This window comes from Ovis aries, chromosome X, assembly GCF_016772045.2.
Source record: "Ovis aries strain OAR_USU_Benz2616 breed Rambouillet chromosome X, ARS-UI_Ramb_v3.0, whole genome shotgun sequence".
Taxonomy (NCBI): Eukaryota; Metazoa; Chordata; class Mammalia; order Artiodactyla; family Bovidae; genus Ovis; species Ovis aries.
Window position 1 is genome coordinate 30,610,874 of NC_056080.1, and position 20,297 is coordinate 30,631,170.

At 40.0% G+C, this 20,297-nt stretch overlaps 1 protein-coding gene across 16 annotated transcripts in view; it reads right to left on the reverse strand.

Annotated features, from left to right (window-relative positions):
• DMD (dystrophin) overlaps positions 1-20,297 on the reverse strand; it is a 2,668,835-nt gene that overhangs the window by 247,825 nt on the left and 2,400,713 nt on the right. For all 16 annotated transcript variants that reach the window (XM_060407875.1, XM_060407877.1, XM_060407874.1 and 13 more), the window contains one exon: positions 3,827-3,905. In XM_060407875.1, coding sequence (XP_060263858.1) covers positions 3,827-3,905 — 79 coding nt within the window. The remainder of the gene's footprint in view (positions 1-3,826; positions 3,906-20,297) is intronic.

Below are 20,297 nucleotides of genomic sequence, written 5' to 3' on the forward strand. Positions count from 1 at the left end.
ACTCATTTAATATGAGCTTAGTTGTATTTTTCAAACATATTTTTACTTTTGGGGAGGGGGAACTTTTTCTTTTTATAGAACATAAAAATAACAGCAAATAAGTGACTTCAGAGAGGCCCTGACTCACATACGGTTTTGATGGCGCACCCAATTTCTAGTGCCACTTTCTACAGATCAGTTTGGCAACACATAACAAAAGCCTTGCAAATGTAAACATCCTTTAACACAGCATATTCCATTTTGGGGGCATTTACCTTATGGAAAGAATCTGAGGTATTTATAAAGGTGTGTGAAGAATATTAGATATGACATACAATCTTTGATAAAGAACTGAGAATTTTGAAATAACCTTAAGTGACTGAGTGATTTAGAATTGTGGTAAATGTGGGACAGCCACAGAAGGGAATACTATGCCATCATTTAAAAAATGCACTCTGCAGAGAATATTTAAATATACAAAAATATTTTTATTATAGTTCTAAGGGGGAAAAGCAGGTCATAAACATGTAAAATATTTTTATCCCTGTTTGGTTTAAAAAAAGGGAGAGAGAGAAAATCTGAGTAGATACACACCCCTGAGAGATAGACAGAATGTGTATAAACCACATTTTTTATAGTGGTTATCTCTAAGTGGTTGGATTACAGATAATTTTTCTTTCCTGTTTGTGCTCTCTGCTTTCCAAAATCTCCTTGAGGGGCCTATATTACCTCTGTAATTTAAGAAAGAGACAACAGAAGGAAATAATCTTTTATCTTTAGTCTCAAGATATCCTATTTCTCAAATATCCCTTCGGCCAAATTGGTATTTTGTGATACCCATAAGCAAAGCTTCTAAGCATATATTGATACTCTACACAAATACTTAAGAGATTGGTGACCTCTGGGGCTGGCTCCATATAAGCAGGTCAATCAGTGGATTTCTGAGTGTCCATGTATACAGGTCTGACCTTTCTGGATGTGGGCACCGTGTGATATGGGTTGAGAGGTATGGAGATGTTCCTCCTGGCCCCTTGAAGTTCTCCCCTTATAGCTCAGAGATTATGGCTGACGTTTCACCCCCAGAGTCATTCCTCAGGCTTATTGCTTTTCACCTTATTAAAATGCAAATAACCCAGAAATAGTACACATTAAACTCTACCTGTCACCTGGGTTAAATGAGTATAACATATCATTTTCTGATATTAGGCTTTAACGGGGGAAGACATAGGAATTCAAGTAGGGCAGGCAGAGAGAATAGTGAATGAATATATATATATATATATGTATATATATATATATATATAAAACATCTGAGGAACAATTAATATGCATAATAGTAATATTTTTATTTATGGTTTATGAATCACTTACATGTTATTGCATTTCATCTCAATTAAATCGAATAGAATGGCTCTGCCACCAAGGCAATTTAAGCAGACCAGAAATTGGGGGAAACATAGAAGATAAAATGTGCAGGATTTAAAATTGTTCTGGAGCCATTCTCAAAAGCCATAATCCCACTCAATTATGTATACTGCTTTAATTTGCCTATCTTTTTTTGATAGTTTCTAAGTATTTGTGATACTGTCCAAATAATGAGTGCATGTTGATAAAAAGGTCAGACCCAGTCAAGAAAATAAGACAACTTCTTGTTTCATATACCATCAATGTATAATGAAAAGAGAGGAACACTACTTTCCAGGAATTTTTGTTCTAAATAAAATGGCCAATTGGAGACACACATGAAAGCATTAAGCCAAATACTTTAAAATGTTTGTGAGCATGGAACTTTGTATTAACCTGTGGAAAATGGAGAAGAAAGGAAAGGACTAGAAAATGGCAAAAAAAAAAAAAGAGGAAGGCAGAAGCATGAAAGGAGAACATATAGAATTGCTTCTTCTCTGTTAAAATCTATCAATTTACTAAAAGACAGTCTATTGTGGTGGTTAAAAACAGACTCTGGAGCTGACTTCTTGGGTTTGAGTCCTGGCTTTGTCATCTACACCCTCTGTGACTGTCTCAATTTACTCATCTTAAAAATGGGTATAATAATTATAGTACCGACTTTACAAGTTGCCATAAGAGTTAGATTGGGTCATACTCATAATATTGTCAGGCATAAAGTAATTGCCTTAAATGATGGTTCAACTCCACTAAACAGAAATAAATTCAACATGGATTAAAGATCTAAATGTAAGACTGGATACTCTGAAACTCTTAGAGGTACACACAGGCAGAACATTCTTTCACATAAAATTTTCAATCCATCTCCTAGAATAATGGAAATAAAACCAAAAACAAATAGGATCTAATTAAACTCAAAAGCTTAATTTTTGTTTGCACAGCTAACAAAACCATAAACAAAATGAAAAGACAACCCACAGAATGGGAGAAAATATTTGAAAACAACGTGACCAACAAAGGATTGATCTTCAATATTTACAAACAGCTTATGTGGCTCAATATTTAAAAAATGAACAACCCAATTTAAAAAAAAATGGGCAGAAGATCTAAATAGACATTTCTCCAAAGAAGACACACAAGAGGCAAATGAAAAGATACTCAATGCTGCTAATTATTAGAGAAATGCAAATCAAAACTACAATGAGGCATCACCTCACACCAGTCAGAATGGCCATCATTAAAGTCTACAAACAATAAATCTTATAGAGGGTGTGGAGAAAAGAGGACCCTCTTATAGTGTTGGTGGGAATGACAACTGATACAATCACTATGGAGAACAGTATGGAGGTTCCTTAAAAAACTTACAACAAAGCTATCATATAATCCAGCAATCCCACTGCTGGGCATATATTTGGAAAAATACATAATTCAATAAGATACATGTGCCCCAATGTTCACTGTAGCACTATTTACAGTAGCCAACACATGGAAGCAACCTAAATGACCATTGACAGAGGAATGGATAAAGAAGATATGGTGTACATATTCAATGGAATGCTCCTCAGCCAAAGAATGAAATAATGCCATTTGCAGGAACATGGATGGACCTGGAGATTATCATACTAGGTGAAGTAAGTCAGACAGAGAAAGATGAATATCACATGGTATCATTTATATGTGGAATATAAAAGTATGATACAAATGAGCTTATTTACAAAACAGAAATTGACTCACAGACTTTGAAAATGAATTTATGGTTACCAGAGGGGAGGGGTGGGGGAGAAGGATAGATAGGAAGTTTGGGATTGATATATGCATTGTTATATTTATAGTATGTTCCAATATTATGCTTGCAGTTAACCAAGGCTATTCCTTCTGGTTATTAATTATAGCAATATATTTACTTATAAAATATAACATTTATTAATAATACATGAATACTATAATTAATTATAAAATATAATTAATAAAATAGTAAAACAAAAATAAAAAGAATGAGGAGAGGTCAAGGATAAAAGACAGATAAGAATAGTCAGGGAAAGGAAACAGAATGGGCTGAAGTTCCAACTTACAGGCAGGGAGTATTTAATCAATTATATAAAGAATCATAGATTCACAGTAATATTTATTGAATTGTCATATAATTATATGATATTATAAGTATCAGCTTTATGAAGTGAACTGCCATGAGTAAAGATTCAAAAATATTACTCAATTTAGCACTTGAGAATACACTGTAGGAAATAATTGTGCATTAGCTGAAGAATGGACAAAATGATCTAATGGGTCCTCCTCATCCTAACCTTCTGAATCCACCCACTAAGTCACATTTCAGGATGATTTGTGCCTCTAGTGCATTTGGCAGAGACTGTCATAATTCAACTCTAAAGAGCTACCAAGATGCAGTGAGGAAGCTAAGAGATGAAAGTGGTCAATGACTTACTGGAAAGGAAGTGCTGGGACGCTGGGCCAAAGTCCCTGTGGGCTTCGTGCAGCTGCCTGATGCGGTCCTCAACGGCCACCTGAGAGGAAGAGGAGAGAAATGATGTCCTCTCATCAGATATAACGAGGCTCAGTTAAAACAATGCACCCTTTTTGGTATGATCTTTTGAACTTCTAAGGTCGGAACACTAAAGCAATGATTTATAACCGTTTTAATATCCGCTTACCTTATGCGCTCTCCAAGACTGATTTTTATCAAACTGAGCCCAAATGAGAAAGATTTGCTCTCTTGACAATGTTAAAATGAGACTTTTAAAAAACACTCTACTCATTGGCAGCCATGAGTGAACTACTGTTCCAGTTAGTACCATCAAAATTGCAAGCTCTTAAATTTTTCCCAAAAAGATTTGGTAGGGAGGTCACCATTCGCCATTAAACTAGGTGACTGAAGGAACTCAGAAATGATAAATATTTTGTCTCAGCCTCTTGTCATCACCATTTTTAAAGAATCAAACTGACTGATAATTAATGGCTACTGAATGATATTTAATCACTGATAATTAATAAGTAACTAAGAGTGGCTTGATACTTTAAGAAATAAGAGGCAAGGTTTTAGGGTCGATGGTGAGAATAAAAAAAATTTAGATTTTATTGAACTTGGAAATTGCTGGGAACTATAACTTTAACTGGCATGGATTAAAAATTGCCACTGCTTTTTTCCTATTATATTTTTCTATACTATATTGACACAGTAGTCTGTCAGCTTAGTGACAGAAGAAAGGGAAAGAATTTTATGGACAAAATTGTCCATTGGCATTTTGCCAATTTTATATTAATGGTGGCCCCAGGCATCCTTGCTTTATAATTTCAGATCCTGATTTGGTTCTGAGCAGGCTATGCTAAACCAGAGGTTAGTCAGTGCTTGCCCAGAGCCATCAGAGACCAGGCAGGTTCATGCCTGTAAAACACATCTCAAATTCAACAGAAAAGTGCCTCAGGTAGTCTGGTCTAAAGTTGACTCTGACCTTCCCATATCAGTCAAGTAACTAGCCCAGATCCAGCACAGTCTTCTTGTTGCACGTTCTCCTTAGCCTTGTCCATCTTTGCTGGGACCAAATATTGCGAAAACCAAGCAGAGTTCCCCAAAATGAAGAGTTTGCTTCATTGTGATGCACACAAACACACGAGGGACATTTGAAACCTACTTTCTCAGCCTTATGACCCTGCTGCTGCTGCTCAGTAAGTAAGCTGTGTTTGACTCTTGGTGACCCTTTGGACTGACTGTAGCTCCCCAGGCTCCTCTGTCCATGGGATTTTTCAGGCGCCAATACTGGAGTGCGCTGTCATTTCCTTCTCCGGGGGATCTTCCTGACCCAGGGATTAAACCATGTCTCCTGCGTCTCCTGCACTGCAGGTGGATTCTTTTTTATTTTTTTCTAGAGTAAATTTTGTATTTAAATCTCTTTACAAATTGAATTCAGTTTTTTTATATTTTATTAAATTAATTTATTTATTTTAATTGGAGGCTAATTGCTTTACAATATTGTGGTGGGTTTTGCCATACCCTGACATGAATCAGCCATGGGTGTACACGTGTCCCCCATCCCGAACCCCTCTCCCCCCTCCCTCTCCACTCCATCCCTCAGGGTTGTCCCAGTGCACTGGCTTTGAATGCCCTGTCTCATGCATCAAACTTGGACTGGTGGTCTGTTTCACATACGGTAATAGACATGTTTCAATGCTATTCTCTCAAATCATCCTACCCTAGCCTTCTCCCACAGAGTCCAAAAGTCTGTTCTTTGTATCTGTGTCTCTTTTGCTGTCTTGTGTATAGGGTCATTGTTATCATCTTTATAAATTCCATACATATGCGTTAATATACTGTTTTGGTGTTTTTCTTTCTGGCTTACTTCACTCTGTATAATAGGCTCCAGTTTCATCCACCTCATTAGAACTGACTCAAATGTGTTCTTTTTAATAGCTGAGTAATATTCCATTGTGTTATGTACCACAGCTTTCTTATCCATTCATCTGCTGACGGACATCTAGGTTGCTTCCATGTCCTAGCTATTGTAAACAGTGCTGTGATGAACACTGGGGTACATGTGTCTCTTTCAATTCTGGTTGGATTCTTTACCTGCTGAGCCATCGGGGGAAGTGGCTCAGATGGTGACTGCAATGCAGGAGATGCAGGTTTGATCCTTGAGTTGGGGGTCGAAAAGAGTTGGACAGGAGTGAGCAAATAACACTTTCACTTTCTTATGACCCTGCACTCCCAGTCAAACTCTACCTGCCTGTCCTGTGGCATTCCATCCAACTTAACACCCCCGAGGCTTCCCTCTAGAGTGCTTGTTTTCCCCTTTTCTCCCATTCAAGGCTGGTCTATGTTGGCTTCCTCAGCATTCCTGCAGTCCACGGTTTATACCTGGAGCACTTCTATCAGAGCCACTCCTTTCATTATATGGATGGACCGTAACCATTCCCTGCTTACTTCTTCTGTCCTCCCCTCCCTCCCACAGGACGCACTGAATCCTGCATGTAGTAAGTGGTAAGAAATATTTGTGTAATGACTAGTCGATCAAATTAGTGGGTAAGTGTGTGTGTGTGTGTGTGTGTGTGTGTGTATGCATGCACTAGTGTGAGAAAGAGAGAAGGAGAGAGGGAGGGAGATATGGGAGAATAAATGAGAATGCTCACTGACACTAACTGCATGCTCTAAGTCCCTGGGTAAATTATTTGAATCTTAACTTACCTTATCATTACAATGGGACAATATGTCCTACCTCATGGAGTTATAATGGGCATTAAATAAGATGATACATGTGTTTAGCTCAGTTTCCATCATATGATAATTGCTCAGTAAATGTTAGTAGCTACTGTTATTGTTGCTATTATGCTTAATAAATGGAGAGGGATAGGTTATAGTGTGCAAGGCACCACATAAAATTCAAAAATGGATAGTACTATTAATCACTTTGTGCATGACAAAATGAAGTAACATGCAATCTTCCCAATAACTCTATGGAAGGAAGTAATATTGTTTCCCCAGTTCACAGATGTAGAAACTGAAGTACGAGAGGATTAAAAAAAAAAAAAAAATCAACCGAACAAGATTGGCCTAAGCTTAAGTAGTTAGTAAACTGGCAGGTCCTGGATTCAAGCTCATTCAGTCTAACTGTTGGTCTTCACTGCTACTCCAGAGATTATGGCTGGAAAAAAAGTAGTGTATAAATATTTAATAAGCAGTAGGCTTTTTAATTTACTTTTACATTAATTTATTGAAAGCAGATCTAACCTAGTGTACCTATCTATGAAACTTTTAGCCATCAGTATATTTTATGGCCTAGTGCAAGGTCAGTTCCTGGTCTTGAAGAATGTGGTACCTTAAGACTGTAGACAAGAGCTGTAGAAGAACACGCAAATGAATGCGTGGAATATGTAATTCTTTCTAAAGGCAGAATGGGTCGTTTCATAATGAAATCAAACAAGAGAGGAATGTGAAATTTGGGGTGTGTAGGAAGGGATGGGGAGGCCATATGGAAATGGGCACTGAGCAGAAATCTTTGCACATGCTGAGAAAGAAATCCCCAAGGGAACATGTGGGTGGCGAAGGAGAATGAGCATGCCACAGGCCATTTCTTCTGGTGATAGTGTTAGTAGCTTCCTAGAGACCATGTGGGAACAGCATCAGAATCCATTATAAGCACCTGATCTGATGGGTGCTTTCTTCTTCTTATAGGGAGGGCCATGGTGGTGGTTTCCAATGTATACCCAATATTATTAAGAATTTAAAATGAGAAAAAAATGAATTGCCACCCCTATAACTCAAACTTAAGAAAAGGTATGAGAGTGAGACAGAAATTTAAAATGCATCATCCTAACTAATGAGAACAGACCTTATAGTACAGGGAACTCTACTCACTGCTCCAAGGTGACCTAAATGGGAAGGAAATCCAAGGAAGAGGGGATATATGTATACGTACAGCTGATTCACTTTGCTGCACAACAGAAACACAGCATTGTAAAGCAATTATACCCCAATAAAAATAAGATGCACCATGTAATGAAATGAAGTCTTCAGAAAAGAGTCTTAAATTAACTAAAGAATTAAGCATAAAATATTTCTTTTCACAAATTATCTTTGGAGAAAGGTACGGCATGGACTGAATGCATAGCTGAGTAAATAATTTTAAGAAAGAAAAACCTGAAAGCACAGAAAATCCTCATAAATTGTAGCTACTTAGGAACAATGCACTTGTGAGCAATTAGACAAGGAGAAGAAACTTGATAAACTTTTAAAACAATAACTTCCATGTGTTAGGCCTTACTAACTGGATCTTTTTTTATAAAACCAATATAAAATTCTATATACAAGCAAAAGTCAGAAATTTTACCCTGTTACCTTGTATTCTGGCACAATTCATTCTTTATTTGGTTGTTTATTTCTTCCTTTTCTAAGTATACGTTAATACAGAAAGAGATATGAAAGAAAGGAATGCTACAGTCTTGATCTTTGGAAGCATAAAGGGTTGGAGGTGAGGAATGCAAACAAGACAGGGAAAATTCTGGGGTAGCAAGCAGAACACTGGTGTCAGACAGGACAGTGAGATGCAGTTAGCTAGGTACGCTGCAAGCAGATGATGCAAAACAAGACTCTGCAGATGCTGAGGCTCAAGATTTACCCCATTAGCAAAGGGAACCACTGAAGATTTCTATGAGGGGACACGTGATTTGAGAGGGAAGTTGAGGTTTAGGGAGATGAATCTGTCAGCGTGACAGATCCAAAGAGGCTGACACCAGTTAGAGGATGTTGGAAGTGATCTGACAAGACTTGGGGTGATATGTGTTGGAATGAAGACCATGCTGCCTGGAACAGAATAGAAGGTACAGACTGGGAGGTATTTTGAAATAAGGAAAAACTAAATACTTTGGTATGGGAGTATAATTTTGGTAGAGAAGCAAATAGAACTTCAAGATTTCCAAGATGGAAGACTGGGAGATTGCTGATAGAAATATCGAAATCGGAAAGGGGAGGAATGACAAATGGGTAAAGGAATTCTTTTGGAACAGAAAGAATTTGACCTAACAGTGAAAGATTTAATTGGAGATGTCACGTATAGCCAGTTGGGGAAATTTGCCCTGGTCATTAAAGGAAGGAAAATGAAGTGAAACTGAAAATGGTAGGGTTGAGCATTAGAAGGTGAGCAGAGAAGGAAGAGCCAAAGGAGTCTAAACAGAATTATTTAAAGAGACAAGAAGGGGACTTCCCTGGTGGTCCAGTGGTTAGGATTCCAGGCTCCCAGTGCAGGGGGGCCTGGGTTCAATCCCTGGTTGGAGAACTAGATCTCACATGCTGCAACTAAGACTTCTCATTGTGCAATTAAAGGTCCTACATACCATGACTAAGACTTGGCACGGCCAATAAATAAATAAATGGTGGTGCTTTAGTCACTCAGTTGTGTCCGAGTGTCACTCTTTGCCACCCCATGGACTGTAGCCTGCCAGGTTCCTCTGTCCATGGGATTCTCCAGGCAAGAATACTGGAGTGGGATGCCATTTCCTTCTCGAGGGATATTCTTGACCCAGGGATGGAACCTGGGTCTCTTGCATTGCAGGCAGATTCTTTTACCAACTGAGCTACAAGGAAAGCTAAAACTAAATAAGGAAATAAAAATTACAAATTAAAAATAAATACGAAGAACCCAATTTCCCCCAAATTCATAGACCATACCTCTGTTTCCTTTCATAAAAAGAAATACAATTATAACATCATTTTGGAAGCATACATCTTCTGTCTACAATTAGATCATAGATCAAGAAAGCTTAGAACTGGAAGAAACCTTATCTATTGATACACAAGGGTCTACTCTTTAGAACTATTCCAGATGGGCAGAAGACTGCCATCTGCTCCCTGAGTACTCATGATCTAGCTTCCAGCATTTCTTTAGAAAAAGCAAGTCAGAGGGGGAAAATGTCTTAAAAAACAACAACAACAACAACAACAAAAACAAAACAAAAAAATGTGCTCTGTGAGTAAGGACTCTTTCTTTCCCTAGTATGTTCCAGGTGACTAGTACAGTACCTGGCATATAGCAGGTACTCGATTCATACTAATTGAATGAATTAATGTGTAGTTTATTCAAGGATCTTCACCATAACCACTCCTTTTTTTTTTTTTTTTGGTTCTGCCATGGTATGTGGGATCTTAGTTCCCTGACCAGGGATCGAACCTGCTCCCCCTGTAGTGGAAGCCCACAGTCTTAACCACTGGATCACCAGGAAAGTCCCATAACTACTATATTTTGAGTGAAGAATTTCATTTTCAAGAGGCCCAAATCAAGTTTTGGAAAGCCCTTTCCTCCTTCCCGTGCTTCTTTCTTTCCTTCTGTTTTGATGCTCAAATTTTATTTAGAAAAAAAAAAAAAAGGAAAGAAGAAAACCATTTAGATTCATTGTGCCTATATTAGATTTAGAAAAAGTTTTTTAAAGCAGTAATTTGTATGACAAACCCAGAGCCCAAATCTCCTCCATATTTGTTTTACTCTAATTTTTAAATAATCATATTTGAGAGCTCTGAGGACTATATACAATTCTTCTTTGCTTTCTCCTTTCATATGAGTTCTATAGGCAGCATACTCTTTGCAGACCTCCCTTTTTTCACTCTACTAAGAAATGTCTCTCTATTCATTCTAAAGATATTTACTACAATGTAAGTTCCTTGTCCATAAAGATAGGGACCTTGCCTGCCTCGTTCACAGTTTAACACAGTACCTAATACAAAGGAGATGCTCAATATTCAATAAATGAGTCAATGAATAGGCTTTTTGAGTTCTTGTTACATTAGGCACTGTGCTAAGTATGATTAAGGTATACTTGAAAGTGTAATTTTGGGGCTAATGAATGAGCACTGAGTCCTTCAAGTAAATTAATGATAACCACTCCATTCTCAGCTGTGACCGTTTCCCAGTGTTCAGTCAATTCCTCTGTGTATTTTGAAGAATATCTTTATTTCATTTTTTCCCTTCAAAATTGCTTTAAATAAGCCAAAAGAAGAAGAAAAAGGACAGATACTAACACTGTGGCTGCCAGTAAAGATTTCAAATAAAATTGATCTAAATGCAAATATTTGATACTTAACTTAGTTTTAAGTTCTCAAGGGCTTCCTCTTTTTCTTTTGACCTGCTCTTTAATTACCTTTAAGTTTTAACCATCGCTAGGCAATGTGTTTCCTTCCTAGTGTTCAAGTGTTTTTACTGGCACTATATCCATAAATAGTGTTTACCACACTCTTAGGAAAAGATGTAACTGGGCGTGTACATTTCAATTATCTGACTCTCGGCTTGTCTAGACCCTTGAAAAATATCCATGGGCATGCAAGAACCAGACTTCACACCTCCACTGATGAGCCCATAAAAATTAAACTCTCCTTGTGATGGGATGCTAGTGAATAAATGACTCGCATGCACACAAATGTCTTTCTATAGTCTACTCATGAGGCTTTGTCCAGGAAATGTACAGTTTGTATACTTTCCTGTCCTTACTGAACTGGGGGAAGGCTTCAGAATTCATTCTTACTTCCAAATTCTTACTGTAACATTCCTAAATACGTGCCCAAATGTTATCCCGGAAACGCTCCTGAGATTTATTACAGTTTAAGATCCTCTCAAAGAATTGTAGTTCTTTTCAGTTAAATTCCATTCTTATTCTAATGCTGATTTTTTTGAGCTGTGTCTGGAAAAAAAATGGTCTGAAATGGTCTGAGATAAGGTTTGGAATGAGGACATAATGGGTACAGCTTCGTGGCAAAACAATCTGGGTTTGCTGAATGCAAAAGTTGGCTGAATTCTCTTTTCCTTGAACTTATTTTCATGTTTTCTTGACCCTGAGACGCTTCTGAGTTAAACAGAGTTTCTTGCATTTGACTTCAGGATAGATCACAGGAAGGCAACAAGTGCTAACACTGCTCACTCTGAGTAGGACCATAATTATCAGTTGAGTTTGTGTGATTTATGGCTTGAATGTTAATGCTTGCGTCTGAAATGTCATTAATTCATCTCCGTTTATGTTCTCTCAGAGCTTTTTTGTTTCTTTTCTGCTTCCAAATTTGTATTTCTGGACTGATTCCTATCTTCTTAGGGCTTCCCTGGTGGCTCAGATGGTAAAGAAACTGCCTGCAATGTGGGAGACCTGGGTTCAATCCCTGGGTTGGGAAGATCCCATGGAGGAGGGCATGGCAACTCACTCCAGGATTCTCACCTGGAAAATCCCCATGGACAGAGGAGCCTGGTGGGCTACAGTCCACAGGGTCACAAAGAGTTGGACAGGACTGAGCGACTAAGAGTTTCACTACTTTCATTTCTGGTCTTCTTAATCTCGGACTCCTTTTCTTATTCCTTCTTTCACTTTCCTCTCTCTTCCAGCCACTCCTACGCCTCAGCCGCTCTTCCCAATTGTGTCCTGCATACCCCCCTAGAAAAGCACGCTGACTCTGTTGAAATAAACAGAGAGGGCCGAAAATAAAGTGGCTGTGCACCCCTGCAAGGCAGGTGGGGCAGGAGGTAAACAGGAGCCCCAGCCTAGGGCCAGCCCTAGGCTTCTTCAGGAACGCCAGTCCTCTAACGCTGACGGGCTCTGCCATCAAACAGAAAGTAAGGGAGGACAGAACAGCAAGCCCTTTGTCCACTGTTCAGCTTTTAGCTTTCACCTCACCAATTTTGAAAACACACCTCAGAATTTTGCTTTTTTCTTCTTCATCCTCATGTTAACTGCCTCATTCCGTGATAATAGAGTCAGGTTATATTAATATTAAGTCGACTTCATAGACCCAAGTACCTTGAAGGTATCATTAATTTTAATTTACGGAAGCAGCAATCAACCTCCTTTGCTTGCTTCATTTGTCAAAATCTTTAGTTTTTGTTACACATACACACTATTATGAAAAAAAAAAGTGTAATGGGAAGGGAAGAGATCTTGGAAGCATTTTTATGCTCTCTTTTTCTTGTCTTAAAGAGATAAGAGAAAAAGCTCAATGACTCTGCTTGGATGATATAATTTGATGCAGATTTTATCTTCAAAAAATAGGTTGCCTTTAAAAACCTTTCTTAATGTATCACATGCTTTGCAGCAGGAACTAAAGTCAAGTGGCTGGCACCTTGCGACACCAATACATTAAATCTTTTACATTTTAGCTTCAACTATTTATTCCTGAGCTTTAGTTATTCCACATTTGGAAGATAGCATTCTTGCAGAAATTTTCTGAGGCCATTGGAGCATTCCTTTCTTGTGGCATTTTGGGTCAGAAGTAGCTTAATACTTCGATGGTAATGACATAGTTATGACATAGTTATGCTTCCTGGTACTAGAATACACGAATGTGCCCAAAGACCAGACGTGGCAATCTGAAATAATTATCAAGGAGATAAAACAGAACTGATATCATGGGGGAGGGGAAAGACAATATATGTAACAGCAAATTCACACTGAAAGATGACTATAGCTGGCTGAAATCCTGAAGATAAATGAAAAAAGAAAAAGCACCAGAAATTATACATTTTTTAAAAATGGTTGCCAGGGGAAGGCAATAGTTAAGGAGTTTGGGATGGACATGCACACACTGCTATATTTAAAATGGATAACCAATAGGGACCTATTGTGTAGCACAGGGAACTCTGCTCAATGTTATTTGGCAGCCTGAAGGGGAGGGGAGTTTGGGGGAGAATAGATACATGTATTTGTATGGCTGAGTCTCTTCAGTGTTCACCTGAAACTACCACAACATTATTTATCAGCTATGTGCTAAGTCATCCTAAAGGAGATCAGTCCTGGTGTTCCTTGGAAGGACTGATGCTGAAGCTGAAACTCCAGTAATTTGGCCACCTCATGCAAAGAGTTGACTCATTGGAAAAGACTCTAATGCTGGGAGGGATTGGGGGCAGGAGAAGAAGGGGACGACAGAGGATGAGATGGCTGGATGGCATCACCGACTCAATGGACATGAGTTTGAGTGAACTCTGGAAGTTGGTGATGGACAGGGAGGCCTGGCGTGCTGCAATTCATGGGGTAGCAAAGATTCAGACATGACTGCGCGACTGAACTGACTGACTGACTGATGTGCTAAGTCGTTTCAGTCGTGTCCGACTCTTTGCAACCCCATGGACTGTAGCCCACCAGGCTGCTCTGTCCATGGGATTTCCCAGGCAAGAGTACTGGAGTAAGGTGCCATTTCCTTCTCCAGGGGATCTTCCTGTCCCAGGGATCTAACCTGAGTCTCCTGCATTGTAGACAGATTCTTTACCACTGAGCCACCAGGGCAATACACTGATACAAAATAAGAAGTTTATAAAAGAAGAAATTGAACATTTTTTTTAGCTTGATGGCAAAATCCTTGTATTTTGAGTAATAATACACCTCTAGGTTTTCAGTTTTTTCTATCAATCACCTGGACAATAATGGCTGGAGGGACAATCTGCTGAAGTAGGCAGGCAGAAATCCTTAACTCAGAAAATGGAAGCCCCTGAAATCCCACAGGCTCCCCACAACACTGCCAAAGCTTCCTGACCTTGACTCCCTGCACAGTCGATTGGGCCACATATGAAAGAACCTTGTCTGCCATGAGCTCTGTCTCCAGTTCCCAGCTCTCCTCCTCCAGGCCACTGAAAAGCGCCTGCCTTTTCTGTCACTGATGCAGAGCTGCCAAACCAGTATCATGCCGTTCTTTACAAATCAATAATAAACCGAAAGATCTCGTCTATTATACTTCCCGATCCTGCAAGCTTCAGTTCTTCTCACTTTTTTTTTTCTTTGCATAGCAGAAAGAGGCAGAAGTCAAATAAGTGAGTACACTTCATGTTTCTAAATAAAGGACAGAAGATGGGGTGATGCACTTCTATTGCCTCTCAGTGTGCATTCGCCAGAAAGTGAACGTGAACACTGCTCAGATGTGTGCGACTCTTTGCAACTTCATGGACTATACAGTCCATGGCATTCTCCAGGCCAGAATACTGGAGTGGGTAGCCTTTCCATTCTCCAGGGGATCTTCCAAAGCCAGGGATGGAACCCTAGTCTCCTGCATTGCAGGCAGATTCTTTACCAGCTGAGCCACCAGGGAAGCCCAGTCAGAACTGGAGCTAAAACTCTGACATACATTCACCCCTCCTCTGGCTATACAGTCTCCTCCTCAGCTTTCCTGGTACTCTTTAGACTGATCTTTCCCTTTCTCTCCACCTCCCTCTTCCTGCTTCATTCCACCTCACCCCAAGCCCGAGGTGGTGTGTGAGGTCCCCCAAATAGTCCTAAGACTCACCTGAACTATTCGAGATATTCTTACTTCAAATCTAAAGGAAAACTACTTTTTAAAAAATGTTTATTCATTTATTTCTCTGACCCGGTCTTAGTTGTAGCATATGGGATCTAGTTCCCTGACCAGGGATTGAATCCAGGCCCCCAGCATTGGGAGTGTGGTATCTTAGCCACTGGACCACCAGGGAAGTCCCCAAAACGTTACATAGTACAGAAAACTACAGGGGAAAAAAATCCAAGATACAATGTGATCTTTTACAGGAGAAACAAAAAATTGAATTTCTAGGTCATCACAGAAGTAGCTATACTTCCTTCAGCAATAATCTGAGGTACTTTATGAGATTCTTCCTTTCACTAAAGCAAGAAATCCTAAAATCCATCAGGATACATGCACTGTACCTTGTCTTTCTTTTTAATCCTCAAGTGAAACCAAGACAGCAAAGTGTAATAAAAATGCATATAGCCCCAGGCTTTCTGCCTTAGCAAAGAGAGAAAAAATAAGCTTCTTGACTTAATATGTCTACTGTGAATAATCAGCCACGGCATTTTGGGATCTCGTTTTATAATCTTAATGTATAGCAGTGAACTCCATGTTCGTGGTGTGACAAGAATAAAGGAATTTTTTTTTCTTGTAAAAAAGAGATTTTTCTTCCTATTTTCAGAAACAGATATGTGTCAACTTAAAAGAAACAAAAGCGGGAGGGGGAATCTCTTGATTTTTAGTAATACATTTTCTGTATTTTTACCCAAAGTTGTCAATGAAGGGTGGGCAAGGTGAGATGGGAGCCTTAGGCTGTGTAATGGTGGGGCTAACATTTGGTTTTGAAGCTTTCACAGTTCCCTGTCCAGATGCTTAAGCCTGTCATTCTCCAGTATTGGTTCTTAGCTAATTAATAAACATCCCTAGGAAGATCAATGATGGCTCATAACAGGCTGCTAGTACTACAGCTGTATTTGCATTTTAAAAGCAACTTTAATTAAATAATTAAGCAATTAATTACTCAAATACTTATTGAGTGCTTATAAGGCACTCTGCTAGGAGAGAAAGGAAAAATGAATAAGGAAATAAGGAGCCTACTTTAAACAAATTTATGGTTTAGATATTTATAAATAGGTATGATAAAGTGGCGAAAGAAAGACTGGCATGTAGGGCAGTCATGCCTTGATTTGACAGAGTATCACAACTACCTGGAAAGTTTCTTAAAAAGACAGATTCTTAGCTCATATCTTGGGCGTCCCAGGTGGCTCAGTGTTAAAGAACCTTCCTGCTAATGCAGGAGATGCAGGAGACACGGGTTCAATCCCTGGGTCAGAAGATCCCCTGGAGGAGGAAATGGCTACCCACTCCAGTATTCTTGCTTGGAGAACCCCATGGCAGAAGAGCTTGGCTGGGCTACAATGCATGGGGTTATAAAGAGTCAGACATGGTTGAGCAACTAACACACACACACACACACACACACACACACACACAGATCATTTCTAGAAAGTCTCAGTCTGTTTGGGGCTAGGGCTCAAGAACCTGTACTTTCTTTATAGCAGCGGTCCTCAACTTTTTTGGCTCCAGGGACCAGTTTCATGGAAGATGATTTTTCCATGGACCAGGTTGGGGGCAATGGTTTTGGGATGATTCAAGTGCATTACACTCACTATGAACTCTATTTCTATTATCATTGCATTGGCTCCACTAGAGATCATTAGGCTGGGGATCCTGGAGGCTGGGGACTCTTGCTTTAAAGCTCTACCGAGGCTGACGTGTAGCCTGTCTTTGGAGCAACTGGTGCAGTGGAAAGGCTATATCAGTACTGTGGATCAAGAAGACCTGAGTTAGATCCCCTCCTAGGTGTTTGACCTTCAGCATCTTATCTAATAGTCTATAAGCATTAGTTTCCTTCTTGGTAAGCAGAAACACTGAACAACAACAGTGATGAGAGTAACAATAGTTAACATTTATAGAGCACTTACTACTTGCCTCTTGTGGCTCAGATGGTAAAGAATCCACCTGCAATGTGGGAGGGAGACCTGGGTTCGATCGCTGGGTTGGGAAAATCCCCTGGAGAAGGGAAAGACTACCCACTCCAGTATTCTGGCCTGGAGAATTCCATGGACGAGTCCACTGGGTCACAAAGAGTTGCACATGACTGAGTAACTTTCACTTTTCACTTTGCTGCTGCTGCTGCTGCTGCTGCTGCTGCGTCACTTCAGTCATGTCCGACTCTGTGTGACCCCATAGATGGCAGCCCACCAGGCTCCCCCGTCCCTGGGATTCTCCAGGCAAGAACACTGGAATGGGTTGCCATTTCCTTCTTCAATGCATGAAAGTGAAAAGTGAAAGTGAAGTCACTCAGTGTCTGACTCTTCGCACCCCATGGACTGCAGCCTACCAGACTCCTCCATCCACGGGATTTTCCAGGCAAGAACACTGGAGTGGGTTGCCATTACTTTCTCTAATGCGTGAAAGTGAAAAGTGAAAGTGAAGTCGCTCAGTCATGTCTTACTCTTTGCGACCCCATGGACTGCAGCCTACCAGGCTCCTCCGCCCATGGGATTTTCCAGGCAAGAATACTGGAGTGGGGGTGCCATTGCCTTCTCCACTTTTCACTTTACTACATGCCAAATGCTGTTTTAAGAGCTTTATGGGTATATTTTCATTGAAGCCTTTCCTACTCTAAGGAAAACTTGACAAGAGCAGAACTTGGTCTGTTTCATTCAGTGCTGTATCCCCAGGATCCAGGTCAATGCTGGTCTCTTAGTATGCATCCAACTAAACACTTAAATGAACACCACAGTGAGAAAGGTACTCCTGTTTACAATCATTTTACAGAGGCAGAAGATAGTATACAGAGAAAGGTTGGAGAGTCTATTTCTGAGCCCTCAGTAGATGTCCACTCCTTTCTTTTCCTGGGAACTGTGCTCAAAGCACTGAAAGAAACAGAAATAGCTATGAGGCTTATAGTGTGTCTGGACTGAATTAATGAAGGAATGAGGTTTTTTAAAAAATAAATTTATTTATTTTAATTGGAGGTTAATTACTTTACAATATTATATTGGTTTTGCCGTACATCAACATGAATCCGCCACAGGTATACACGTGTTCCCCATCCTGACCCCCCCTCCCTCCTCCCTCCCCGTACCATCCCTCTGGGTCGTCTCAGTGCACCAGCCCCAAGCATCCAGTATCATGCATCGAACCTGGACTGGCGATTTGTTTCATATATGATATTAAGCTTTTAAGATGGGCCTTCAAAGTTGGGTAAGACTCTGATGGGCAAAAACACAAGAAACATTCTGTGTGGCTAGAGCAAAATGAGCAATATTTCTGGCACTGGGAATGGCCCAGATGTGGGGTATGAACAGAGGGGGAGCTGAAGAATAGCAGGCTGGAAATGTAGCTTGGAGTCAAACCAGAGCAGCACTTGACTGTCAGGTTTAAGAATAGAGACTTCAGTTTTTTCATGGGAAGGGATTCAAATGTTTTCCTAAATAAGTACTTTTAAAATGGACTTTTTTTTTATGCATTCACAAGAAGAACAATAAAAATCTCTAAAAAGTGAGTTTTTCATTTACCACATCCATCTAGCCATCTTGCTTCCCACCCTGGTGGCAACTACTGCTAACATTTTCACTCTACATAAGTTTTTTAAAAATAAAGAAATAACATGGTTAGAGTGGAATTTTAGGGTGAACTGAAACATGGAGAAAGTGATGAAGGATAATCTGGTAGAAAAAAATCCCAAGAGATGGCAGGATATGGCACAATGGGTTAAATATAAGGGAACCAGAAGGAAGGGCTTCCTTGGTGGCTCAGTGGTAGAGAATCTACCTGCCAACATGGGAGATGGAGGTTCGATCCCTGGGTGGGGAAGATCCCATGGAGAAGGAAATGGCAACCCACTCCAGTATTCTTGCCTGGGAAATGCTATGGGCAGAGGAGCCTGGGGGTGTTTCTGGTCCATGAGGTCGCAAAAGAGTTGGACACGACTGAACGACTAAACAACAACATCGAGAAGGAAGAGATGAGGAAACCTCAGACTTTCATCCTAGTCTGAGGAGATGTGCAAACATCAGGAGGAACCACTAGCATGTTGAGGCACAGTTTGACATGGTAACTAACCCCAAAGAGTAAATAAAAATGGCTGAACAAAGACTAGATAGAATGATGGAAAAATCATGAGGAGGATTACAGTGATTTCTCTTCAAAGTCCCTCTCATCATTTAACCCGATGGTTAGTAAGATGCCCACAATGGCTTGGGTAGAAATACTGTACCAAGAAAAAAAAAAAAAAAAAAGAGCTGAAAAGCATTTAGTAGCATCTACTACAAGCTAAGTAATGAATAAATGGTAGTTGTAACTCATTTGTGTTAAAAGGTGGGTATCAGGAGTTCCCTGGTGGCTCAGTTGTAAAGAATCCACCTGCCGATACAGGAGACATGGGTTCGATCCCTGGTCTGAGAAGATTCCACGTGCCATGGAGCAACTAGGCCCATGCCTCACAACTGCCGAGCTTCTGCTCTACAGCTTGGGAGCCACAACTACTGAAGGCCTCATGCCTTAGCACTCGTGCTCCACAACAAGAGAAGCCACCACAATGAGAAGCCCGCATGCCGCATTGAAGAGTAGCCTCTACTCATCGCAACTACAGAAAGTCCATGCAGCAATGAAGACACATTGCAGCAATCAATCAATCAATCAATAAAACAATCCTATAATAAACTTTGGGGGGAAAATGGTACATGTGAGAGCAGAATAGGCGTGGATGCACTGGGCAGACACATTTCTGGGGGAAGCTCCATTTCAAGCTTACTTCTTTTATAATAAATACTCAAGTTGGCCAGTTGGGGAGAACTAGGTGATTTCTACCCTTTGTCAGGACCTAAACAAGTCGAGCCAGGAGAGCAGGAGAGGTGAGCTTGGGAATCAATTATTCCCCAAGCATTTTCAAGTGCTGTTATATACACTGTGCTGTGTGGTCATCTTGTGGAGGAGAGCAAAGATGGAGCGTGAGAAATCCCTATTCTTCAGAACCTGTGTCTTGTGGGAAGAAGACTGCACAAGGGAGAAAGCAGAGAATTTACAAGTTTCTAGGCTGTGGGTTACTGATCAGTCAGAACACTAGGAAATTCTAGAAGCAAGAAAGCAATGAGGCTGGAACCGTGTGGGAGGTTTCTGGAAG